The sequence below is a fragment of the Corvus kubaryi genome, unplaced genomic scaffold, assembly GCF_017639235.1.
Source record: "Corvus kubaryi isolate FWS band 111438036 unplaced genomic scaffold, C.kubaryi_AGA036_p1.0 split1-37296, whole genome shotgun sequence".
Taxonomy (NCBI): domain Eukaryota; kingdom Metazoa; phylum Chordata; class Aves; order Passeriformes; family Corvidae; genus Corvus; species Corvus kubaryi.
The window spans coordinates 10,590,737-10,617,293 of record NW_024582075.1 but is presented as its reverse complement, the minus strand read 5'-3'; the positions used below and the strand labels follow the sequence as shown (position 1 = coordinate 10,617,293).

General features: G+C 39.7%; 1 protein-coding gene across 3 annotated transcripts in view; it reads left to right on the top strand.

The window, feature by feature from the left end:
- FOCAD (focadhesin) overlaps positions 1-26,557 on the top strand; it is a 97,529-nt gene that overhangs the window by 47,502 nt on the left and 23,470 nt on the right. For all 3 annotated transcript variants that reach the window (XM_042012686.1, XM_042012685.1, XM_042012687.1), the window contains 9 exons: positions 4,123-4,257; positions 4,636-4,686; positions 6,356-6,439; positions 7,879-8,011; positions 10,733-10,921; positions 11,156-11,277; positions 21,038-21,130; positions 23,071-23,159; positions 25,226-25,267. In XM_042012686.1, the coding sequence (XP_041868620.1) occupies positions 4,123-4,257; positions 4,636-4,686; positions 6,356-6,439; positions 7,879-8,011; positions 10,733-10,921; positions 11,156-11,277; positions 21,038-21,130; positions 23,071-23,159; positions 25,226-25,267 (938 nt within the window). The remainder of the gene's footprint in view (positions 1-4,122; positions 4,258-4,635; positions 4,687-6,355; positions 6,440-7,878; positions 8,012-10,732; positions 10,922-11,155; positions 11,278-21,037; positions 21,131-23,070; positions 23,160-25,225; positions 25,268-26,557) is intronic.

The following is a 26,557-nucleotide window of genomic DNA, read 5'->3' as shown; positions in this document are numbered from 1 at the left end:
TTCTCTGCTGAGAATGTTTTCCACTAATACACTTTCACTGCAGTGTTTACTGCAGTAGGGCCACCCATTGCCACGGTATTTGAAATCACTTAGCAGTTCATGAACAGTACAGTGAATCATTCATAGATACCAGTATTCAGTATAATTAAAAATCTTCAGACAATGGCTGCTAAGAAACAATTTATTCAGGGTAATTTTTTGTTTGCCTTTGATGTGGAATTTGGCTCTTCTTAAGGTCGCATAGATTCTTGAATGTTGGCGTTGGTATTGAATCAGTTTTTTCCCAGGCTGGATTATATTTAGACTTTGTCTTGCAAAGAAGCAGGCGTTAGGTATATGATAAATGTCACATCCTACTCTAATAGCCTCATTTGAAAACAGATGTATACTGTACCACTGTTGAGGACTGGAAAGCTAAGACTACTCAGGATGGAAGGAAGGAAGGATATAAGGAAGGAGGAAAGGAAGATGGACAGACAGACTTCGTGGACATTACCAATTTTTCCTGTCCAAATTCAACTCGCCTTATTTCCCCAACTACAGTGTAATGTTGTGGGAGACCAAATCTACCGCCTAGCAGTTCTGAAACTTTAGCAGGGAATTTTCTTGTGGTTTGGCAAGCTGGGTGACCATTTGGGTTAAGTTATTTAGTCTGTCTCTTATTTATTATTTAGACTCTAGTTTGCAGTGCAGGAAGGACATAATCATAGAGATTGGTTTTGTTTTGGTGTTTTCTGTCTCTGTCAGTGACTTAAGGGAAAGGGATATAGTCTCCGAGCTTTTCTGTGTGCAGCTGCTTAGGTGTAAGATTTTAGAGAGCACGTAACTTTCAGTCAACTTCTGAACCAGAATAATAAATTATGTTTTCATACGTATAGTGTTCACTCAGTTGATGATGGAACCCTATACACCTATGGCTTTGTCAGGGTTCAGTTCTGAGAGTCTCAGAAAGGCTCCTTTGTAAAAGTAATGTGGTAACAAAATGTGCTGTAACATTGATTTCTTTTTTTTGGTTCACTCTTGTGTAAGAATAGTTATCCATTCTGCTGGCTGCATACCTTGTATAAAGGTAGTGACTTTGCTCGAAGTGCATCCTACATGAATGGTGTTAGTAGTACAAGCTTAGCTTTTGCAGGACTTGCAAGAAGGGCTAGCTCCCTCCTCCTCCCCCCCGCCCCAACTTCTTGTTTGGTAGGTATAACAAAACATCTTTAATGAATAATGCACAGTGACTTGCACATCAAAAATGGAAAAAACCCACGCAGTTCTTGCCAGATCACATTTCCTGTTTCTCGGCATGTAATTTGTTTTTTCTCCAGTGATTTCAACAGAAGCTAGTGTACTTCATATGAGGCTCTTCTGGCATCTAATTGATTTCATGTATCAAGTAGAGTATGCAAGCCAAGAAACAGTCAAGAATAAAATTGCTAAGTACAGTTTTTAGATCCCCTTTCTGTTTAAATGTTGTTGTTCTCTGTTTTTCTCCTAAGATTTCTCACCCTTTTAGGGCAGTAGGTCACCTGAAGCAGAAGTGCTTTGTCTCTCCTCATCATCTGTAAAATTTAGCTTTTAATTTTTCCCATCTGGAAGTCAGTGTTTTGTGCAGTGGCAAGCTTGCTATTTTAAAATAAATTTTAAAAATAACAAGAAAACATAAATGTAAACTAAAAAGCATTGTACCAAAAGTGCTGTGTGGTTGTTAATGTCTCCAGATGACAATGATATATTAATTGGAACAAACCAGAATGAAAAAAACCCACACAACAAAAAATGAAAACAGACTTAAGAACTTTTACCAAAGTATGACACTAGAATATCTAGATCTGTAAACACGTTTTCTGAATAGCACCGATCCTTTTTTTTCAGACAGTAATTGGCATACCAGTTTTGTAAAGTTGTCTTATCTTGCTAGTTTTCTAGAATATTTTGCATTTTCAGAGGACAGCTTTGTCAAGCTTAACAGTGTCTATGGAATCACAGAGCTTTTCCTTGGGGATTCATGACTAGCAGATAAACTTCATCATAAGATATTTATCACAGTTGCCCATTCCTCCAGGAAGACATCATGTCAAGGTTATTACTGCTTTTATAACCTTTTTTTGTTTACTGTGGGTTTTATGGTGTGTAAAGTACCAGTTTCCCCACTGTTCCCATCCCCCTGTTCCGGTTTACAGTATGTCATTTGGTAGGAGTTTTTTGTAGGACAGCTGTTATGTTGCAAGTCGAGGAAATACCTTTTGAAAAGGAATTCTATAGTCCTAAGCTAAATCTGAAACTTCTGTTAGAATGCTGGCCATTTTTAAGGCCTTTTTTCACCTCTTAGCTGAAGTTGGAGAATATGTGTGTTACTATAGGAAAGAATGAAATTAAACATGCTTGGCTAGCTAATGATTTTGTTAGTCTTCGTAAATTACAGTATCCAATTCCACAAATGCACAACTTCTTTTCTCTACATATTAATACATGTTGTGTTTTCCAGACAGCTAACTCATTACAAATTTACTATTTCTAGATAGCTGAGGAGGAACTTCCAGTTCTAATAGATATGTCTGCCTTTCTGAATGCTGGAAGACCTTTTTTCTTATTCTTGCAAATGGTCTGTTTTGAAAGAATGGAAAGAAAGGTATCATTTTCCCTTGGAATGTTATCAGATGAGGTCTTTCTAGCCATCAGTGGTTGTTACCATAGAAACACACTCATGGGTTTGCTATTCCTGAAATGGATTCAACTCGAAATACATCTTTGGATTTTTAAACTGCACCCTGATATGTGTTTTACACTCACTGAAGTGACTGCTTAATTTGGCAATTACCTGCATTCAGTGTTACCAAATATTCTGTTTTTTCAGTGCAGAATAATACTAAAACTACCTTTCTTAATGCCTTTGGGGAATATCTTCATAAACATGCCTTTATTTGATTTCATTACATAGATGAATTTGTGTTTCTCAATGTCTTCATTTTCTGTTTCTTTGTTGTAATTTTTTATGCCTGAAAGACCTTTTCCTGGAATTTTCTCAGATTATTCAAAGTCCTGATTTGCAGTTTTTCCCTTTAGAAGGCTGAAAATTATACTTTCCTTTGCCATTGCTATTTTTAAATTTTCGTCTAGACTTTGGTTCTAAGCATACATGGTTTGGGGTTTGGGGTTTTTCTTTGTGTTGTGGTTCTGTGGGGAGGGTGGAGTAGGGTGAATAGAGTTGTAGTTTCTTGGGGTTTTTGGTTTTGTTTGTTGGGGTTTTTTGTTGTTTATTTGGTTTGTATTTTTTCCTATTTTGTACTCCTTTTTTTTTGAAGTGGAGCCTGAAATCTGAAAGACAAATGGTAACAACAGATTATTATAGACAGAATTATTTTAGATATGGTGGCAAAATTCTGAAATATTAAGTTCTCCACAGGTAGCAACATTAAGGTTTGATGAAATACTGCACTGGAATTACTTAAGTTTTCAGGAAAATACATGGCTGGTTACCAAGAGAACTGTTTCTCTGGTTACCTGGAAACCGTTGTTTCCAGGAAGGAAATTATGTATCCTGGAAGATCAGTTATGCATCCTGTTGTGCTCTAGTTACAGTGTAAATGTGTTCAGTATTAGGTATTAGTGTTTAGTATTTATTGTAGTTTGACAGTTTCCAACGGTTTCTGGATTCCTGAACTTTTGTGTTTTGCATTTGTTCTGCAAATTTTTTTGGTTTTGATTGATTTTAAGTATTAAAGGCATTTTGTTTTGGAGGGTTACCAGCAAAAATAGATTCCTTGGTGACTCCCTCTGCTTTCATCCTGTTGAATTCCCTGAGACAGCTTGCTTTTTAGCTAATTTGACGAAGTTAAGTAGAGCACTGATGTGGTATGAAGAGAGATGTACAGCTTTGTGTATTGCTAACAGTGTGCTATTTATTCCTACTGGTAGTTGCTTTCCCTGGTGAAGTACTGTGCAGTATTACTGTGTTATGTCAGTTGATATGCTAGTGAATTTTCAACATGCTTTCTTTTTTACTGTTTATGAACCATATATTAATTCCTGTTCTCAAGAAGGAAGAGCAAGGACAAGCACTGAAAAGAAACATTGTTTAAGTGAAGTTGGGATAGCTGTTAGTAAGGATGCTTCCCACTTTGCTTCCAGGTTGTTTGTATCCGTTCTACATGGAATGCTCTGTCACCAAAGCTGAGTTGTGATACAAGACCCCTCATTTTAAAAGCACTGAATGAATTGTTTTCCCTGGTTCCCTCATTAACAGTGAATACAAATGAATTTGAGGTAGGTACTTATGGAGTAAGGTGAGTCTTTCTTTTAGTATACATTTGTATATAACTTCTACAAGCGCCTGCTTGATTTTGTTAAAATTGCACCCACTACCTAGTTCAGATTAGTCAAATGCACGTTTATGGTTTCACAATTTTCACTTGCATTAGTGAATCCTGGGAGATAGGTGGGAAATTCTAGTGCGAGGCTAATCCATGGTATCACTCTCACAGAATGCGAGGACATGTGGATGGAGTTCAAAGCTGCACCCATTCCACTTTCCTAACTCAATGTATGTTGATGTGGCAATAAGTTGTTTCAGGTAACTGCCTCTATTTCAGCTGCTTATTTGGTCAAAGAAAACATAAATGCGTACTTCCTTTGCTTTTGTAGAAATTCAAAGCTCAAGTTATCAGCTTTCTTTGGAGCAATACACAGAACAAGGTAAGTGATACAATTGAAAATGTTGATTTCTGATGTCAGTAAGGGATATTAAGTTTTGTACTTTTCTGTCAAGACAGTGTCAGTAATCTCATTTTCTAGTAGGGTTTTGTTCTTGTTGCTTAACACTGTTTCTGAGGCAATGTACTACACATGAAACGTGGTAACTGAAGTAACTTCTGCCATTTCCAAGGAGAATTACGAAACAAACTCTGCACTAGTATGACCTCACCTCAAGTCCTGGGGGCAGTTTTGGGCACCACAATATGAGAAAGATTTTAAACTGCTTGAGAACATCCAAGGAACGGTCACAAAGATGGTGAAGGGCCTTGAGGGGCAGCTGAGGTCACTTGTTCTGTTCAGCCTGGAGAAGAGGAGACTGAGGACAGACCTCATCTCAGTCTGCAGCGTCATCACAAGGGAAAGAGGAGGGGCAGGCACTGATCTCTGTGGTGACCAGTGAGAGAATGGCCTGAAGCTGTGTCAGGGGAGGTTTAGGATGGATATTAGGAAATGGTTCTTCCCCCAGAGGGTGATTGGGCACTGGAACAGGCTCCCCAGGGCAGTGGTCACAGCACCAGCCTGACAGAGTTCAAGAAGCATTTGGACAATGCTCTCAGGCACATGGTGTGACTCTTGAGGTTGTCCTGTGCAGGGCCAGAAATGGGACTTGATGATCTTTGTGGATCTCAACGTATTCCAACTGAGCATATTCTGTGATTCTGTGAAACTAGTTTAACTTCCTCTGGAAGATTTCAGCCTTGACATGGTGAAGCATTCTTGACAAAGATGCTGCTATCACAGCTAACTCAATTCATTTGTGGAGCATTGTAATGCAGTGGGAATGTTGGACTATCATCACCATGGGGCTGGTGGAAGTAGCGTATTTTAGTTTAAGACTAAGACTTCTGTCGGTCTATTTTAGCCCCATGGTTAACCCCAGGTGACAACTAAGTACCATGCAGCCATCCTTGTGGTGGGATGGGGAGGAGTACTGGAAAAAGGTAAACCGCATGGGTTGAGACAAGAACAGGTTAATAAATGAAATAAAGTGACTGTGCAATAATAATAACAATAATAATTGTAATGAAAAGGGGTATAACAAAAGGACAAAGAGGAATAAAACTCAATTATAAACAGGTGATGCACAATACAATTACTCACCACCCACTGAGGGATGCCCAGTCCATCCCTGAGCAGTAATGGGTACCGTCTGGCCAACTTCCCTGGGTTTATATACTAGGCATAAAGTTCTATGATGTGGAATATCCCTTTGGTCAGTTGAGGTCATCTGTCTTGGCTGTGCTCCCTCTGAGCATGTTGTGCACCTGCTTACTGGCACAGGAAGCTGAAAAGTCTTTGATTTAGAGTAAGCACTTCTTAGCAACAGCTAAAACATCAATATGTTATCAACATTATTCTCATAGCTTGGATATTTCTACTTAAAGTACCCTCAGAGTGCTTGGTATCAAGCCTAGATAATTGGTCTTGCTCCTTTGCATTGTGTGTATAAAAAGTAAGCAATTGAGTGTGTGCCTTAGGAAAATATTGTTAAACTCTTTTTCAGCATTCAGTAGTTACTTGGTAAGCTCTTTGTATGTGGAGTTTCCAGTAGGTAGCAATACTATATGCTGTGTTTGTGATTTCCTTTTTTTTCCTGTTAATTTTGTAGGATGCCCTTGTAGCCATTTCAGCCTATAAATCACTCTCATCGTTTGGCTCTGAAGAACATACAATTCTTCATCTTCCTGGACAGGTAGCCATGTTATATGTTTGATAGTAAGCACATCTGACATTTCCATCTGACATGGGTTATATCCTCTTGAAAGGATATAACCATCTTGTGCCTTGTCTGCCAGAAAACCAGGAGCCTCCTGAAGGAATACAAGGTCCTGCTGGTGACCTGAGATGATGTCATGTGTGATTGGCATAACTAAGTCTTACGAGCAGGGAAAGGCACAAATGAAACTTAGGGCTAAGCAGTCAAAAATTAAATTAGCAGTGTTTTTTTGGGCAGCTGATTTGCATTTTATGCTCTTCTGTTAGTGCTTGCAATTGAGTCTTGACACTAAGCAGCTCTTGTGATGGCTGTTTCTTCCATTGCAGTCACACTCATGGATAGTGCTTTTGTTCCCAAAAGACAGCCAAGTCAGGTTGAAAAGTAGGGGCAATTTTTGGAGTTAAGCTGAAAGATTTTCTTGTGTTTTTGTTGTGAATTTTACAGCATAACATTTTACTTTTTTATCAATAAAGGCAGTTAAAAGGAGTTGAGGTACTTACTAAAAAGCTTTTTAAGCATGCAGAGGGCTGTTAAAAGCTGAAGCTTCTGATTAGTTGACTCTAACGAAATGGAAGAGTACAAGGAGATGAACATAAGGTCATCTGTGTGACTTTTTTTTTTACATTGTATGAGACACTAGGCAGTACTCAGTAGTCCATTGGTACTTTATGGCATAATGAATCTTACGGCTTTATAGTAAAGGTTTTATTTACCTCTTTATTGTAAGATAGGCTTCATTTGTGTGTTGTAACTGGCTGTTATGAAAAGGCTGGAATATGCAACTTTAAAATTAAAAAGCATACTTTATATGAATCAGTGAAAAGAGTTCAGCGTAAACCTGACAAATGAAAAATGTGTTTTACGTAGAAGACCACAAGATAGAATAAGGGAAATGTATAAACTCTGCTGCAAGACTAAATCTTTCACAGTAGTACATAGTTGTGTATTAGTGGTGCAGTTACTTTACAGTCATATTGTAACTGGTGCAGTACTTTACAGAAAATGAGTAAATACGTTTTAATTGAAAGCAATGTAAATATGTTGCAGTTTTTCAAATTCCAAGAACTAATATGTAAAAGTAATGTGTAGGAAAAATGTTCTATTTATATTAAACTGCCAGTATAAGACATTGTTAAACTGAAGAAGAATCAGGATGAAAGTAAAGTTTTATGAATATTCGTTCAGCTGTAAATGTCAGGATTAATTTTACTGTGATTTTTATGAACCAGTGTTGCCTTTCAGTCAGGTAGAAGAAAAGCTTTTATTCATTCAGCTTCAAGTTTATGAAATGGAGTGAAAATAATGAAATGGAGAACTTTTCATATTTTGTTGGTATTTTTGACACTTGGAATCATGACTGGTAATGAGGATTTGGAATATTTATGCTGACATTTAATTTTTTTAAAATCTTCCAGGCACGACCAGAAGTTGACTCACTGGAAGAGATGGACATGAATGAAGATGAAGAGGATCAGGAAGCAAATCTATTTGTTCCAGGTTCTTCATATATCAAGCTGTTGTCTCTAACACCAGCTGCTGTTTTAGGAGGTATAATATATCCAGTATTTGAGGTTACTTTGCAAATATGTAATCACAGTGACTGTACAGATACGTGTCTGTTTTATAATGGAGTGTCACGTTAAAGTGCAGCCTGTGATTTTTTCCTTAACTAATTATGGGAAAAAATGTAAAGTAAAAGTTCAGAGGAAAATAAAGCCCGCAGCCCGTTTCTAGGAAGATGGTGGGACATAGGTCATGATGGTGGGAAAAAATGTTGATAATTAAAAATTCTTTGCCTGTCCTAAAGGGAAAGCCAGTTTGTTATTATTTATTTCAAGTACTCACTGTTTCATCACAGTGTGACTTCAGTAGGGAGGACTGAACAGATGTTTCTAAAGACAACTCTGTATTTTAGCCCAGGACAGATTGAAGTAAAATAAATTCAGTATTTATTGTTTTGTAAACAGAGTATTAATGGTATGAAAACAATGCTGTACACAAAGTCTGCTTAATTAAGGTATCAGTGCTATGCTTAATGTGTAATTGTAGTGATGCATATTGATACTGAAGTATGCTTCAACAGATAATCTCTGGTTGATACACTTGTTCTGAAACCTCTGCAGTTGATTTACCTTCAGTATTTGAGATTTTTGCCTTTCACTTGATTACTTGCAGAAATGCTGTTTAACTTACAGTTACAAGATTTGAGATATTGTGCCAGGACATAGACATTGTTATTTCATTCTTTGTAGAATACCTGGGATCTTGATGTGTGATTGCAGCCTGTAAACATTGCCGTGAGATAGTAGGTAGTGTTTTGTAGTATCTTCCCCTGGTGGGGGCTTCTAAAAAAATCCGTTTGTCAAACTCTGCATGCATTGGCATCTGGAGTAAGTGCAGCCTAACCTAGAGAGTCTTAATTATTAAATCCTGGAAGCTTTGTAAGGGAGAATGACGTAATTTAGTTCAATGAAAGAGAGTGATGTATTTTGACAGAAAACACAATCTGTGTAATGAATGCTGAGATAGCCAACCTTCTAGGAAGATGGGAAACCAAAATGGAATTAAAAGTGAACAGACTGAATTCAGAGATGCAGCAACCACAGACTGGTATGAAAACATACTTGAATCCAAGCATTCACAGAAGTTTCTCCCTCAGAGGTGTCTTCTGACATTATTAGTTAACGCAGAGTCCAGAACACTTGAGCAAAAGCTTTAGTGACTGGCTGGAGTGGTTGTTCAGAGTTAATTGCTTCACCAAAAGAGTATGAAACTGTATTAATGAGGCAATGTTCAAGACAGGCCAAAAGCCACAGAGTCTCTGTTCTATAGGAGCTGAATCTGTTTCATCTCATTTGCTGGAATTCTGGTGGTACATGTTACTGGGATTAATAATTTGTAACTACTTACATGAAGCGTTGGAAGGTGGAACTTTAGGTAGTATTTTGTTCAAACTCCTTTAAAATTGATTTGTCACATCAGTTTTCATATTGTTTGTAAGTATTAGATTCCCAGGATATCAGAAAGGGTATGCCAGCCTTATTTTTTTATTTTAATGGTGTTTCATTATGGATGCCTGAGACTTTTCTCAGACCTGGTAATTCAGAGAGTGAAAAATAATTCATAAAAAGAACTATAAGCTTGATATCGTTGTTGTTGTTGCTGTTAGTAATAGTGGTAGTATCCTTACTGCAAAGGAGATGATGATAATGATAATAACAATAGTAACAACAATGATAATAATAATAAAAATATTGTTCATGTGATGCTAGTTCTTTGTTTACCCTCAAATTGATTTCAAGCACTGAAATACCGTATTTGTAGTGTTTGCTGCACATCTAGTTGTTTCGCTAAATTTATCCAGATTTCGTAGTTTGAATTACACTTGTCAGTCTAGAGCCTTAGCTTGTCCCCTGCCTGAAGAATTGCTTCCGAATGGCTTATATTTCTGTCTTTTGGCATAACCAGCAAATGCAGAAATATGACAGCCGGGATAAGGGGTCTCTGTCATTGTGAATGGTTTCCAGCAGAGAAATAGCTCCCTCCTTCAGCAGATTTCTTCCCTATTGTTGTAGCCACCCTAAACAAAAAAGCTTTTATAAAAAGTGTAGAGCAGGTAGGTGGAGAGTGTTTTCACATCAATACCTACTCTTCCAACAAAACAGAAGTGTTGAGGGTTGAAGACAAAGACTTAGAGTTTCTGCCTATATCACTGCAGTGAAAATTGCTGACTGCATTCTGTGGGTTTCATTTGAAGGAATTTGAAGGATATTGGCATTACAGGTGGAGGAAAAAAGTCGCAGGATGCAGGTGCCCTTCCTGACATGCTACAGAAATGTGATTGAGACTGGTACTCTGTGTCCTTCTGTCAGCATGTGCTGCTGTTACTGTTACTTTTGTAGCGGTCAAAGAAGGCAATCAACAGCTCATGGAATACTTAAGGAAGGCTATATGTCTTTCCAACTTTAAATATACTCATGTCAGTTTTGAATAAAGTAGCTTTATACTGGAACTTCCTCACGTTTCTTTTTTTTAGCAAGTTTCCATGATTTTCAGTAATGCTGTTTCCCACTTCAGATGGGAATCTCCAGATAGAGATGTCCTTCCTTCCTTCCCATGCTACAACATCAGATTTAGACTGCTGCTCCTCTACGAAGCGGGAAAGAAGTACTGGTGTCATTCTGGGTTTTTCAGGGTTAGTTTTGTCTCTCAGTCATCAGACTCTCACATTCCCTTTCTTCTCCCTTCATTGCACTGCACTTTGTCAAGCTTTTGAAGAGTTTGCAACATCACTTGTGAAACAGGAGATGACCAACATGCCCCGTGCTGTGTATCATTCTGCCTTGAGAGGAGGGACCACACGCTTGGACCAGGGGAAGACAGTGGCAGGTGTTCCAAATTTCTTGCTGAAAATGTATGAGAGGAACAAGCAACCAGGCATGACACCAGGCCTTGCAGGTAGGCTGTCACTTTCTTCAAGTACACAAGTATGTATGTTTTTACCCAAAGATACCTGTGAATCTGAAGTTGAATCAACTTAAGAAATGATGTTTTATGCCACTTAAATGTGCTTGCATATTCTTTTGAATTGTTGGCTTTATTAAGTTAGCCTTACTTTACTTTGGGTTCTCCCTTGACTCTGAGTGAGTGTTGGCATTGACCTTTCTGTTCCCCTTCCCTCCCTCTTTCAAGCTGGCATGTTGCTGTGTTTCGACCTCCCAGTCCACATGGGCAGGGATGGCAAGCCTATTAATCGATTTCTGGCCAGCAGGGGCCGCAATTTCCAGCAAATGTTGGTTGCCCTCCTTCATGAGGTAAGTTCTTCTTCACTTTTCGGGAGTATTACACCTCCTTCCCTACTTTACTGTCTCTTTTGTTTATGCTCATTGGGTGTTGGTAGCAGCTAGCGATAGCATGTATGAATGTATCATAATTAACTGAAGTTGTTGTGAGGGACAGCTAGAATCATAGAATCATCAAGTCTAATCATCAGCCTACCACCATGGTCACCCAACCTCACTAACTTAAACTGAACATGTAAATACTTTTTTTTTAAGAGTTCACTGCCGAAATCCCTCTTCTGAAAATCAGAAGAACAAACAGAAGGTGACCTCTGCCTTTTCGTGCCTTGTTGACTGCTATATATATGTGCCTGATACCTCTCGTGTAACCAGTTGTAGATGAATAGCAGGCCTGAACAGTGATGAGGCTCTGTGGGAAAACAATATCTACACCTTGCTAAGACTTGACATTTTATTCTGTCTCTTAAATGTTTCAGCTCCCTGACCTATTGGGCTTGTACCACCAAAACCATGCCATTACTTTTGGTGTGGTTTTGGAAAAGTGGCATAAAATAAGCCCTCATTTAATTATTATGGAAAATAAGGTGCTTGCAATGAGGTCTGTCAGAGAATTTTGAATTATGGTACTTTTATGATTAGTATCAAAGTTCATCTTTGAAAATTTTGGACAACAGTAAAAAAAAAAAAAGTAGTTCAACTGGATCCAGGGAAATACGTGTTCCTTTCCCAATTTTATGCCAATGGGAGCAGCTTTTAATAGATGTGAAAGTGCATTAAACTCTTCAAAAGTTCATAAAATAATTCTATTAATACAGTCATTTTGTGTTTCTGTAGAGGCTACTTACATGCATCTGAGGGCGTGATCTGGGTCCTGATTTTGTTTTGTGACCCTCACCCAACAGATGTGAGGCATATCTGCTGTGAAGTTCTTCTGTAATGCTACTAAAATCACTGATATCAAACACTTTCAGTGATGAAATAACTATAGCACAAGGTTTGAGTGGGAAGGTTGCGTGTGCAGGGTTTGGAGCGTTTTCTGTGTACAAACTGAAAGTCTGACAGTAGAACAGAGGCATGCGTCATGGATGGGGACTACATTCTGATCCTGTGATGCATCCGCATGGCTCCCTCTAGGCTTTGCTCTCAGGTCCTGCTTCAGCATGTTCACACTGTGTTTGTACTGGTTAACTCCCTCAGTCTTTCTGGAGCAAGCAAACCAGTTCTCTCTCTAGCAAACCTGTCTGCAGCGTAGTTTGCCTGAAGTTTCCAGTCAAGTGATGTAAGTGTGTGCCATGCTGAAGTTGGCTTCTTCTGGCTAGTAGAGTCTTCTGGCTCTATATCATCTCTCAAACACTTCCATGTGCTAGCATACACGTACAACTTCTGCTTTCCATATAACATCTTAATCACTTCGGTTCTTCAGTACTGAAAGGACGGAAAAAATAATAATCATGTCTTGTGGCCGCAGACACACCACATGGATGCCAGCAGAAGTTAGGGCAGATGTACAAGGATGAAAGCCAGTCTGCACCGATTGGACTGGGGTATAGAAATCCATCCCTGGCTCTGTATCATGAAGTCAGTGTCTATGGAATTATGAAATGCTTCAGATGTCAAATTCTTCTCTCAAACTAGAAGAATTTTAAAAACCCACCCTTATCCACTGATCTCAAAATACCTGACCATGTATGCAAATTCAATAGATGTTTTCCATCTTGACATCTTTGCTGCTAAAGAATGAAAGCAGAAACTGGGAGATAATACCCCTCATTATCACAGGAGTGTAAATTAATGAATGTTTTCTAACTCTTTGGAAGCTCCAGTGGGGAGCACCAGGGAAAGTCCACAGGGATATTTCATATGTCAGAGGAACAGATGTAGAGTAATGAGTTATGAATGAGGCATAAGTTTCCATAGTATCCAGAAAGGAAGGCTCTGCACTGTATGCAATTGCTTCAACAGAGAGACTTGGGTTCAGTGGCAGAGGTTCTGAAGAAAAACGTGTTTAATTACATTGTCATAAAAGGCATGTGTGAAAGTTTTATATGAGTCAAATTATAGTGGGCTGAAGATCAGTTCTGAACTATGTTTTAAACACTTGCCTGCTGCCCTAAAGCATTGAATAAAATCTCTGGTAAAATAAATACTTGTATGTACTAGCAATGATTATAAAATCCAGAAGCACATTCAAAATTGACTCTTCTTGTGTGAACAAGCTACCTTCCTAGAAATACAACCTTAGAATGGTTTGCTAGACAAAACATGAGGGGGTTTATTGTGGGGAATGTGGTGAACTGGATCAAGTTAGTGAATAAAAGGAATGACTGGAGACAGAAATATTTTACCAAGTATCTCAGGACTTTACCAAGTCGATTGATTCAAGGTGTAGTAAAACTAAAAATAAATCCAAATATGTTTATATTTTAAACCTAAACACAAAATACCTTCAGACAATGCTAACTGCACCCTTTTAGTGAAAATCTACAGTAACTATGAATTTTTGATAAAAAAATCAGTATTTCTGTTTTCAGTTCACACTGCTTCAAGAGTCAAAAGTTTTTTCTTGCCTTTTTCCCTTTGTTCATAGAGACAGTTGGAGTTAGGGTGGTCAGAAAAAAGGTGTTTGGGCCTTTGGCTAGATGAGAAGTGAGTCCCTGGGCTCATCAAACTAAATTTCATGCCTTAATGTTCGTTTCGTCCTCAATGTTCTTCTAGGCAACAGAGTTTAACGGTAAAGACAGGGAGCCTAAGCTATAAAACTGCCAAATTGGTTGAAGAAAATTGGGTTAGTAGGACCTAGATCCATCTTATTCTTGCAGTGGCTGTAGGAATTAATGTGTTTTTGTAAAGTCATTGCATCACAGTTCAGCACAGCACACTAAACAGGTGTTTTAGGGATTTAAATTACCAGAATGACACTTCCTTGCTACTGCTTTGACTTCTTTTTATTTTGGGAGAGGGAAGATGTTGTAGGGGTTAATCCTTATAGTGACTTTTTAAGTAAGGAGTGTTCTGTTAAAAAGTCTTGGAGTTGCCTTTGGAGCATTGAGGTCTGCATCCAGCTCTGAATAAAGTCTGAGGTTGATGTAAACATCAAGAAAATACAACTAATTGGAGGTAGCAGGCATCTATTTATTTTACCTCGAAAAATCTCCAGCAGTTGGCATATTCTTAGTTAGGACTAAGCAGTCACTACCATACTGGGATAATAACATCTTTATGCCTTCAGTAGTTTGACCTATGCTCACAGCTATAAAATATGAACCTACAGGTTGTATATCCATCTGTATCTGTGCATGCATAGTTGCCATTCTTGCACTTAGATTTTGGCAGCTGGGGCAAGGTGAGGGGCTTGAAAATACCTGTTTCGTTTTTATGAGATTCTTTATGTGTGAAACTGTGATGCCTGATATTCTACTACTAAAAAAAAAGAGTTATATGAGGTTTGTATGCAGAGGAAAGATTTTCTTCTTGTATATTGAAAAGTCTTAAAAACATACAAATAACAAGTATCTGGGTTTAGCTGCCATTCAAATCTAACAGCAGCAAAAAGAAAATTTACTATTCAACCCTAATGGGCCAGAGTTATTCTATCACCTAGGTGCTATTCTAGCTGAGGAATTGGATGCATATGTGATACCTGTCATCAGGATCAGACTAAGATGCCGAAGGGGTTTTTTGATGTTGTTTGAACGGTTATTTCACAGGAAAAAGAAAATAGGTTCAATAAACTGTGGTATGTTTCAAATGCTGGCCGTATTGCTCTTCAGTGGTCACTGGTGAGCTGAAAGAGGAAGATCATCATTCCCCCAGAAATGGGGATGTGCTATTTGATTATTAAACAGAGCTTGTCAACCTCTCTCTGAGGGGACATGTAAGTTACTGATGTCACAGTGGTCAGAAGTTAGTATAGACCGTGGGTTTTGTTTTTTCCTACGGCTACCTGGATCACACTTTACAAGAAGTCCCCAGATATTACCTGTGACTCTTTCAGGTTTTGCAAGTAATACTTCGTGGAAATTCATAGGAATAATTTCTTACCAGATTCACTTAATCTGTTTTGAAAATGACTGAGGATGAATAGTCACATGTGTTCACATCGTGTACCATATGTTTTGATGGTTTTGTTTGTGTATGTTTTGGGTCAAAGTTATTAGGCTTTCTGTCGCAGCGGGGATTACTGCAACAAGCATATTTCAAACCAGGAGTCCCGTGGAAACGAAGTATATATGGACAGATTCGTGGTAGATGTTTCAGAGATGTTTATTTCTCCAGCCGCACGGCCGGGGCTCAGCTCAGGAACTGTTCCAGTCACGGGACCCGAGGGTCCTTGGCGTTATCAGGGAACCCAAACCAACCAATGGGGAATGAAGCTGACCAGGGGCAGGGAAACCCCGTGTCTCCCCCCCAGGGCCCCTCTCCCAGGGCTCCATGGCAGGGGAGGGACCCCAACATCTCACCCGTTTTATTTTAATAAAAGGAGAATGAAAACAACTGGATAAACATAACAAGAACAGTTTCAAGACAAAACAAGCCACCCTCCTGAGTCTTTAAATGTCCAATCAGATTCTGTGGAACATCTTAGGGCTGACAGAAGGGAGACAAGACTCTCCGGGCATGCTTTATGGGGAAACTGAGGCAGGAGAGGGTTTAATTTCTTCCCTCCCTCTTTTCATCCCCCCCTCGGCATCGGAGAGGAATTGTAGGGAAATGGAATTGTATAGGGAAGCCATGGGGTGAAAAACGGATTAGGAATAAACTGGGGATAGGGTAAACTTAGGAAAGGGTTCATACTGGGTATAGGGTAAAAGGGGGAAGTAGGCTGTGGGTAGGGAAGTTGCTGGGATGGATATTGTTTATAATTTTGTGCATAATGGCTGCCTTTGACTGGAATACCTCCAGGCCCAGTAACATTCGCTGCTTGTAAACCCTTCTTTCCTTGCACTATATCAAACTGCACAACTTCTCCATCTCCTACACTTTGCAGGTAATTTTTAGGGTTATTTCTTTTAATGGCAGTTCTATGGATGAATAGATCTTCCCCTGTATCATCTCGTGTTATAAATCCATAGTTGTTTTTTACATTGTACCATTTCACAGTTCCTGTGACTTTCGTGGCTACAACTCCTCCTATCACATGCTTGCGTGTTCGTCGTGGGTGCCGGTCCCGCGTGGCCGCCGCCTCGCCAGCTCCGACGTCTCGGCTGGGCCCCCGCGTTGCGGCTGCTCCGCACTCTCCGAGCGGCACTGCTCCGGCGCGTGTCTGGGCTCTGTGTGGCCCCGCGTTGCCATCGCTGCTGGCCCCGTGCCCTGTGAGTGGTTCCGCTCCGCCAACTCCACGCTGCTTTGAGAGCGGCCTCGTTTCAGCTCGGCGCTGAGCGGCTTCTCGTGTCGCTGTGGAAACCGCCGCTTCTCCCTCCACAGGGCTCTCCGACCCGTGTGCTCAGAGCGGCCTGCCACGCCGATGCCCGGTTCCTGGCTGCTCGTGGCCCACGGCACCCGCGGCGCCTGCGGCATCGCTTCCTCACTCGCGGTCGCGTGGCCGGGGACCCCGAGACAGGGATGGGGTCTGCGATAAGGTGCGCGCTCCCGAGGGGGCTGGGCCATCCAGCGCAGGCACCTCCGCTGGCACGGCTGCAGTCATGTGCTCCCGGGATGGCGGCCGCGTGGCCTCGGCCGCGGGACTATGGCCATCCTTTGCTTTAATAGGACCATATAAATGCTCCTGAATAGCTTCACTGACTACCATGGATCCACGCAAGGGTTCAATCACTAATACATGTTCTGTTTGATCTTTCATCTCCCACAAGATCTCGTCCCAAAAACACCCCTGACAAGATCCAGGAGGTTCAATATCAAAAAGTAAGTCTCGAGAAATATAGGAGAAATTTTTGAAAAGCCATTTAAAAAAAAGTTCTAGATCTCCTGGTTCCATTACTTTTTTGTTTTGTTGTTCAAGGATTCCTTTAACTTCTAGGTACATTTCTTTCTGTGGCTCAGAGAGCCCCATTTCCCACGATTCTTCCATAGTCCAGAAAGAATATCCAAACCAAGATGAGAAGAGAGAGGTCAAGAGTGGTTATTTTACTCACGAATTTTCCTCAGGGATCGGTATCTTGCCCGCATTCTCCACCAGTTTGTCGCAGCGGGGATTACTGCAACAAGCATATTTCAAACCAGGAGTCCCGTGGAAACGAAGTATATATGGACAGATTCGTGGTAGATGTTTCAGAGATGTTTATTTCTCCAGCCGCACGGCCGGGGCTCAGCTCAGGAACTGTTCCAGTCACGGGACCCGAGGGTCCTTGGCGTTATCAGGGAACCCAAACCAACCAATGGGGAATGAAGCTGAGCAGGGTCAGGGAAACCCCGTGTCTGCGCCCTCAGGGCCCCTCTCCCAGGGCTCCATGGCAGGGGAGGGACCCCAACAGCTTTCAGCTAGCTATCCGTCTTTTTGTTCTTTAGTGGAGGTGAAGAGGACCTTTCATCCTGCATGCAAAAAGCACAGAGGCAGACTGTTACTGGCAGACCAGTGTGGTAGATGGTGGCTTTGTCACTCTGAACTGGTGCAATTTGTAGGGTTTTTTTAAATGGAGAATGGTCTTGCCTTTGCATGTTTCTCAATATTCAAGCACTTCCTATGTGTTGGAAATAGCACAAGTTACTTTTTCCTATTCATGAGTCATATTTACAGGCACAATTGCAAAGTTGAGTTGCAGAGGTGAGTTATGCAGTATTAAATACTTCCCTACAAGTAATAATCATGTTAGACACTCTGTATACTCATGGGAGAAGCATTTCCTGCGTATTTTTTAAGTGTGTTCAATTAGATGTGCTGTGATGATGTGCATCTTTGAAAAGTAAAGTGAAAAGCTCCTTCTGTGCTTTTCTTTCCTGGTTTGTTTTTGATGTAACCAAGATACTCAAGAGCTTATTCAAACCTTGTATGTGAAGTATCTTGAGATGATAATTGGATTTTCTGGAGCAGAATTCATTGTAGTGTATTCTTCTGTGCCTAGATGGGTGTAGTTCAGAAAACCAGCGCAAACTATGAACTAGTAACTGGTTTCTGCTACTGAATTTACTGAGTGTATTTCCTTCAGTGATGAAACAGTATTCAGAAATAAGTTTCTGACAGATTTTTGTTTTTCTTTTCCTCAGTCTACTGTGCCTTAGAGAAAGATGATTTTTTTTTTTCACAAAGGAATGTTAGGTGGTGGATTTGGAAGTATATGCATGCAAGTATGTTAAAAGGATCCTCTAAGCAAAATTTAAAATTAAAAGAGATTCTGTTTCACTATTTCATTGATACAGATATGTAATGCTAGCCTTATTTATGAAATCACTGAGGTGGCACTTTATATGTCCCGTATGTGAGCAGGGTATTTAAAAATATGCCTAACACTTCACTGACATAAGGGTATTGTCCCAAACACATACAGGAGTAGTACTTCCTGTGGTTTGCCAGCATTACCTGTCTTGCATTTTGACCAACACGGTCTATGATTTTGTGTCTTTTCAGGCAGACATATCCTTCTTAAGCATCAGTCAACAGGCTCAGGTTACTAGCTCCAAGTTTATGCCTTTTCTTACTGCCTCAGATACCAGGTTGCAGATCTTCCTTAAAAACTGCTTGGCAGCTTGGTCTGGCCAAGTGATGTTCCTAAGAAACTCCCTGTATCAGTGTGGCAATGTTACACAAGCACTCACCCTTGGTTCACAGTTCCCTTAAGCCTCATTCCCTGCCCCTCCCCACCCAGCCAATATTTTCTTGCACATAAACTGTGCACTCAAAAAAAAGTCTGAACTTCACTTACCACCTTTGCCTGTGGTTGCTAGTATTAATTAGCAAACACTTAGTGTAGTTGTTGTTACCCTTTGTATCCAGGGATAGATGACAAGTAAAGGCTACTGGTTTCCTGTACTGGAATAGCAGGTTGCAGTACTGCTTATATGAAAATCCTCAGCACTGTGTCCCATCATTTTCAGTTGTAGATGAATTCTGAGTGTTCTTTTTATGTGAAGATGTTCAGTTCCCTCTTGCTTTTCTCACATTCCACATACATGCAAAACGTTTATTGCCATGAAGGAAGTTAATTAATGAAAAGAACCTGAGCAGTTTTGTTGTCATCAAACACATCTGCACGTTTTAGGTGTTCCTGATAGACCGTATTGTCCAGATGCTTTAAATGTCACAAGACACCTAAAGCTTTGTAATTAATTCCTGCATGAACACCTGCAGTATTTTGCAGGCCTCCTTTTGTTGTCTTGCACAAATGTGGATTGCGTGATGAACTTCACAACTCACTAGGAGACTAGTTAAACCTGATACACCGAATCATTTAGGTTGTAGAAGACCACATTGGGTCCAATCTTTGACCAGTCACTACCTTCTCGATAGATCATGGCACTAAGTGCCACGTCCAGTTGTTTCTTGAACACCTCCAGGGATGCTGAATACACCACCTCTCTGGACAGTCCATTCCAATGCTTAACAGGTCTTTATATGAAGAAATTCATCCCGATGTCCAGCCTGAACCTTCCCTGGCACAGTTTGAACTATGTACTCTTGTCCTGTCACTAATTGTCTGGGAGAAGAGGCTGACCCCCACCTAGCTGCCCCCTCCATTCAGGTGGAGAGCAATGATCCTCCTTTTCTTCAGGCTAAACAGCCTCAGCTCTGTCAGCCGATTCTTACAGGACTTGTGCTCCAGATGCTTTACCAGCAGTGTGGTCCTCTGGACACTCCAGCAGCTCAGTGTCCTTCCTGAAGTGAGGGGCCCAGAAATTAAGACAGGATTCTAGGTGTGGTCTCCGCAGTGCCAAGGACACAGAGACAATCACTGCCCTGTTCATGCTGGCCACTCTATTGCTGATCCAGGCCAGGATGCTGTTGGCCTTCTTGGCCACCTGGGCACACACTGGCTCTTGTTTAGCTGTCTGTTGACCAGCAGAAATCTAAATAGTGTAGTGCACATGTCTGAAACAGTTTCAGAGTAGAGGCTATGGGGAAGACTGGAATTGATGAGCAGATGAAGGGGGGGTGTGAATATAATTTTGACTAAAAAGGAAGGAGTAGTGTTAATGAGTCATTATTAAGATAGTATTTCCTTTTTTTACTGGGCATATTTGTATTGTTTGTGGGATGGAGTATGTCATCTGTTTTGATTGACTTTTAGAATGTTTTTATTTGTATAGATGTATTAGTACTTATTCACAAGTCTTTCAGGTTCACTGAAAGCAGTGAGCATGAAGCTTTAGCACAGTCCTTTGTTTTTTGTTACAAAATCCAAGTAAAGAAAGAACACTGACTGCTTTGTGTAGATCATTAGGGGCATAAAATAGAGATGAATAAGCAGGAAGACTCAGGAAAGTAATGATACAAGGGGAGGTCAGTTATTTATGTTGGTTAACAATTCTGCTTTTAGAAACATCTAAGATCTTCACCAACTATGAAGAAACATTTGCTAGTGCTGCTAAGTGTTGTGCTTATTGCCACACATGGTTCCACTGTCTCTCTGGGATCAATTATTTGTTGCAGTACCTGAAGCAACCACTTTTGACTGGCCTGGGTAACGAAGTTGACAGTAACTTGGTGTGGCTAAAATCAGAAAGGAGAATAAAGTATGTTATCATTTTAGTTTCCTACAGCAACGTGTAATGGCCTGTGGAAGTGAGTGAATGTTTGTCTGCAAATCATAGACTGGAGAACGTAGATTCTGCATATGTTAGACAATGTAATTGATTCTAACCTTTCTGGTGTGTTGCACAGGTTAATATTCAGCCTTCTGAATGGCACCACTCCATACTGCTGCCACAGTCCTGGTTAGGATTTATGAGTCGGACCTACAGTGCAATCCTGCAGGTAATTTTGAGGTATATAATATCGTGGACATTAATGCCTATTCAAGAGGTATGGGTTTTAATTTTACCAGCAAGAACACTCCTGCAAGTTACAAAACATAAAACAAAAGTAAAGCTTAAGGTGCTTAACTATAACATTTGTAAAAAGGAAATAGAAATAAAAATGTGTCTTCAGTTAGTGACAGCACAATCTGGGGTACTTTGTAGAAGTGCAGCTTCTATTTGCAGTTCAGGTTCATGCAGGTTTGTTCATGTATCAGCTTGCAGAATGTATCAATTTTGAGAATTTTTAGAAGATTAAATTTTAGCTAGAGCTCTAATCTATTGCTTGGGTAGGAACTTCGTAATAGTAGTACCACAAAGGAGACAGAAGCTATTGAGGGATGATTCATTAAAAAGAATTGCCCTTAATCAGCATGTAATCCTGCCACACTGTAAGAGGCTCCTCACAATTTTTTCAACCCTGTCTAATGATTAGGAAATATCTTAAGTTCTCTCTTCACTAGGTTAGCTGACATGATATCTAGACCGATGTAGTATCATCTGGTTTTCAACAGGAAAATTATCTAAAAAAGGTTTCGCAAATAGCTGCCTTCCAGAATGCTCTCTTTGTATTACTAGAAGGGCTTATTTGTTTGTATTTCCAGGCCATCTCAGCTGTTTTCAGCACAAGCAGCTCAGGTTGCTGAACAAATTCTAGAAGCTTTGACTGTGCCTTGTTTTGCTGTGCAGCAAAATACATGCTTCTCTCACATTTTCAGAACTACTTTTATCTTGACTGTCAACAAAACGCAAGATCTGAAACCAAGCCAGCCCCATTCTAAAACAGGCATCAGCTATTCACATTGCAGCTTTAGGTCTTGGGGGACATTGTTGCTTGCATTTAATTCCTTTTCTCTTTTGCTTCCCTTCCGAGATTTCACAAGAAGCTTAGCATTTACCAGACTTTTTCTGAAAGATCTGTAGGATTTCTTGCCATTTTACAGGACAGTAGAGCCTATGTTTGTTGCTTGTTACTTACTCCTTATGCTTTTGTAGTACATTTCATCTGAGGTGGCCAAAAGAGACTACAGTATAAGATGAGTAGTCTCATAGTTCAGTAGTACATAGTTCAGTATTTCTGAACTGCTATACTGCTTTCTTTTTAGTCAGTGTGTTGTATATACTCCTCTAATCTCTGTGGAGGGTTACTTTTTGAGTGAGACCTGGACTTTGAAGATGCACTGTGTTGTATTTTCTGATTGGTATGTACATCCAAACTACAAGCATTCAATACCAGAAGAACACAGCATATGTGCCTGTATTTTTTTCCCTTAAGGCATAATAATCTGCTAAGGAGCAGTAATTGACAACCTAAACAAGTTAAGTTATAGTTCTATTGGAGACGGAATGTTAAAACAAAGGTGCTTTAGATATGTTTAGATAACATATGTGTGACGTATGTTTTAACATGATAGAGGGCACAATCTGTGTCACCTCTTTAAATGTACAGAAAGAATGGTGTAGGAAATCACAGGGAGGTCAGAGTTACGTAAAGGAAAAGGAGGAGGAGTTCTGCTTTAAGTAGAGCATCAAGACAGTGATGTTTTGCTGTTAGAATCCATTTTGGCTAGCAGGCTTCTAAAGCTCACTCCCTGCTAGTTGTAGCCCTTCCCAAGGGAACTTGGCTCTACATGTACTAGATAGATGCCTCAGTATTTGTGGTTGTTTATGCCATCTGCAGTTTGTTTTTCTTACTTAGAATAAAAAATTATGGATTCTTCTACTTAATATATTATAAATTACAGTGGGATCCCATATGCGAAGTAGTCAAGGTCACTTATGAACTAGGCCTTAGGTTGAGGGCTACATGTGTTACCTGAGTATTCTCTGAAGAAATCCTATGATTTTAGAAATCTTATGATGTAAGATCGACTTCTGACTTATTCTGCAATTCCGCAGGGGAGGCAGGCAGAGCTGGAGATGCAGTTAAAACATGGTAAAGAGGATCCTGAAGAGGTGCAGTACAAACAATTTACAGCCTGGCTATGGTAAGGAAGTGCCTGTGTGCTCCTGATCACTTGAAATGGCAAGTGATGGGACAGAGGAGGGCAAGGTTTTAAAGCCTTTAATTTTGCAAGTTTAAAGACTGTATGAGCACTAATGAAAAAAAACCAAAAAAACCAACAAGAAACCACCAGGTATAGTGACCATGGCAGGAGTGGGGAGTGAAGACAAAGACTGTTGGGTAACTGTAAGGATTTCCGTATGCACGGATGCACAGGTACGTTCTCCTCTGTGGAACCTGAAAACTGTGTAGGGTGAGCAGCTGGGAAGAGTGAAGAAGTATTTGCGGGTTTTGTAACATGTTAAAGGAGAAGGGTTATGCAAAGATAAAAATTTACTTCTTGAGAGTTTATTGAGCTGTCTCACTGAAAATGCCTAGATGAAAGAAATGCAGGTCACAATCTGATGTCACGGTGGACTGACACACCCCACTTCATACCGTAAGTTTGCGTTATTGAGAGTGAGGATGTTGTTTAAAAGCAAACACATGATGCACACCCTGATCCATATCCTCCACTAATTCTGTTCATTCAGGGGAGAAGTGTCTCTCAATCTGTCAGGATTTAGTTGTGTATGTGCATGGCCAGGAGAAGAAGGTGGGAAGTGGGAGGATTCACAAGAAAAAAACCTACCTCTCCATGGAGAGTATAAATATCTGTTTCTGTGCCTGTTCATAAGTGCATTGGAAGTAACGTATGTACAAAGCCAAAATGCCTTTTGTCTGTTTCAGTCAAAAAGGTGTGTTACTAAGTCCCACTCTAGAGGAATTCAAAATTTGTGTCTGTTTTATTCCAGCTAATTCGGGAATAGAGGCTTTCATTGTAAGATCCAGAACGATACAGTGTTGTAGAAAAGATCCTTTATTAGTGACTGATCCCTTTCTTGATAGGGTGTAAAAGGGCCTATAACAATGCTGCTTTTGTAGGTTTCTCCTAAAAAAATTTCTGGTCTATATTTCCTAAATTGTGATAATGTAAGCTATGTCAAAAATGAACAGAATTCCGTTTATCAGGAAAGAAATCAAAGCAGTAAGTGAACTGGAGCCCAGTAGTAGCTTTCTTTTCCAGTTCCCAATTATTTGCTTGGTTCCTCAGGGCTCTAACTTCAGTAGCCAGTAAGCATTTTTGTTGCTCACTGGGTTCAACCTAATTGTGGACAACATGGTACAAAATTTTGTGTTAATCTATTGTTGTGTAAGTACTGTGTAATTTTGCATTGGTATTTACCAAGCTGTAAATGATTCTAGTGTGGTGGGTTTGAAACTGTGTAAAAAAGCAGTGTGATTATGAAGGAAAATCTGGGGAGCTTTGTTTGAAAGCTTGAGTGTAACTCAGTCTTACAACATACAGTCCTGTTTTAGGAGACAGTCTAAAGTTGTCTTTTTCTGTAGAATGACATTGATGACCATGATAGAATTGTATGTTCTAGAATAAAGGATCTCTCTCCTCATCCACACTTGTCAATGTAGGAGATCGATTGCATCTCTGCTTCGGTCCTGATATGAATGCAAACCGAAACAATTGAAAACAAGTAGCCTATTATAAATAAACTACAATAATGTGGAAGAAATTGTAACCACTCCTATGGCTTTATTGATTCAGGTTACTATACCACTTAATAGCATAACTGCCCATAGTGGTTTCCAGAAATATAGTAAGTGTTGAATAAATTGTAATGCTTGTGCATTACAAAACATTCAGATTTCATTATGCTAGAACATACCACAGTATAATGAAACTTACGTGTTTGATATGCTCAAAAATCAAATTTATGGCTCTTGCATGAAAACCACCATTTTACAAAAAGTGGTATTAAGTCAAATAAAAGCCCTTTATAAAACACTGGGAGTGCACATAAGCATGAAGGAACTTAGGGTGGTACATAGATATTTTTACAGATGAAATGCTTGTAATTATTTTGCACTAAGTCTTCTGATAGGCTGATACAGTTGTTAACCTAAAATGGACACATGTAAGGCTTAAGAGGTATTTAGCTGAGCTCATGCTATTCTATAATGAACATGGGGTAAATTCTTTCTATTTTCTTGCAGGGTCAGAGATATGTTGACCGATGTTATCAAAGGTGCTTCCAAGTAAGAACTGCTAAATTACTATAGATGATGGTTTTTTCCCATATTTTCAATAAAGAGAGGGACACTGCTCTTTTTCCTCCTAGGTCTTGTCAAGATGATGATTTTTACCTTCATTAAATTTAAAGCATCCAGGTTTCATGAGTGTGTAGATTTAGAAGTTTCTCTCTGAGGTACATCATGAAATGTAGCCTTTTAGAAGTTGATGATCAAATCAGCAAAGGTTCCATGCGTAAATTAGGAAATTATTGAAGGCAAGAGATACTGAGAGACTTCAAAGAACTTAACTAAATACCTTGTTGTAATTATTTGTAAGTATTTCTTATCTGAAAGGAGATAGTTTCACTGTTCTAAATGATGACATTCCACTAAGACTCATGTATCTTGTTTTAAAAAGCAAAATAGAAATCCAGAAGTTATTTTTACTGTGATAATGACATCTTTGGATCTGGAATAAATGCCAGATTGGCAGTGTAGGTATATTTTTACAGCAGCAGTCAAGGAAATTTTTAGAAATGGAAGACTGATGCAAACAGTCTGTTGGTCTGTAAGTGGTCTAATACAGTTTTATTGTTCAGCTGCTTTTGTAAAACAACTTAAGAGAGTTCCATCAGGATTATATTCCAGTATGTTTTTCTAGGAATGCTAGAATATCAACATACTTCCTTATATGCAGCTGAACACAGCTATATTCTCCTTCTTTTCTGTCAGTGGCAGGTCTTCTTTCTGGATTTCCTTAGAGGTTTGTGCTGTCATAGAAGTTAGCACTCTTTGAAACCTATCATTTTCCATGATATTAGTGGTTTCCTAGTGCAAGGAAATAATTAAAAACTTTTTTTAAGATGATACTTCAATAATGGCTGCTCTGCTAAATCATGTGATGCTGTTGCAATGAAGTGGCATCTGCCTCTCTAGCATTCTCCATTTGAAGATATTTTTGTTTTGTCCTCTATGGAGATGGTACTAGCTAAGACCAACTGCTGCATTTCTATAAGTGCTACTTGCTCGCAGGGTAGCAGTCCTAATTATAGTGGAAGGAAGCTTCTGCTTTTATACAATTTTGTGTGTGCTGGCCTTTATATAAAAGACAGACAAGAAAAAAAAGACCAAAACACTTCTCTTCTCTGTTCTTTAATTCCTGAAGACGAAATGTAACAGGTTTCTGCTGAGCTAGAAGAGAGCCCAGTGAAGTTGCTAGGTGCAAAGGCCTTCCCTCCTGGATCACCTGTAGCATAACTTTTCTGCTTTGAGATACATGTTTTGTTGCCGGCATCTCTATTATGTTTCTTAACT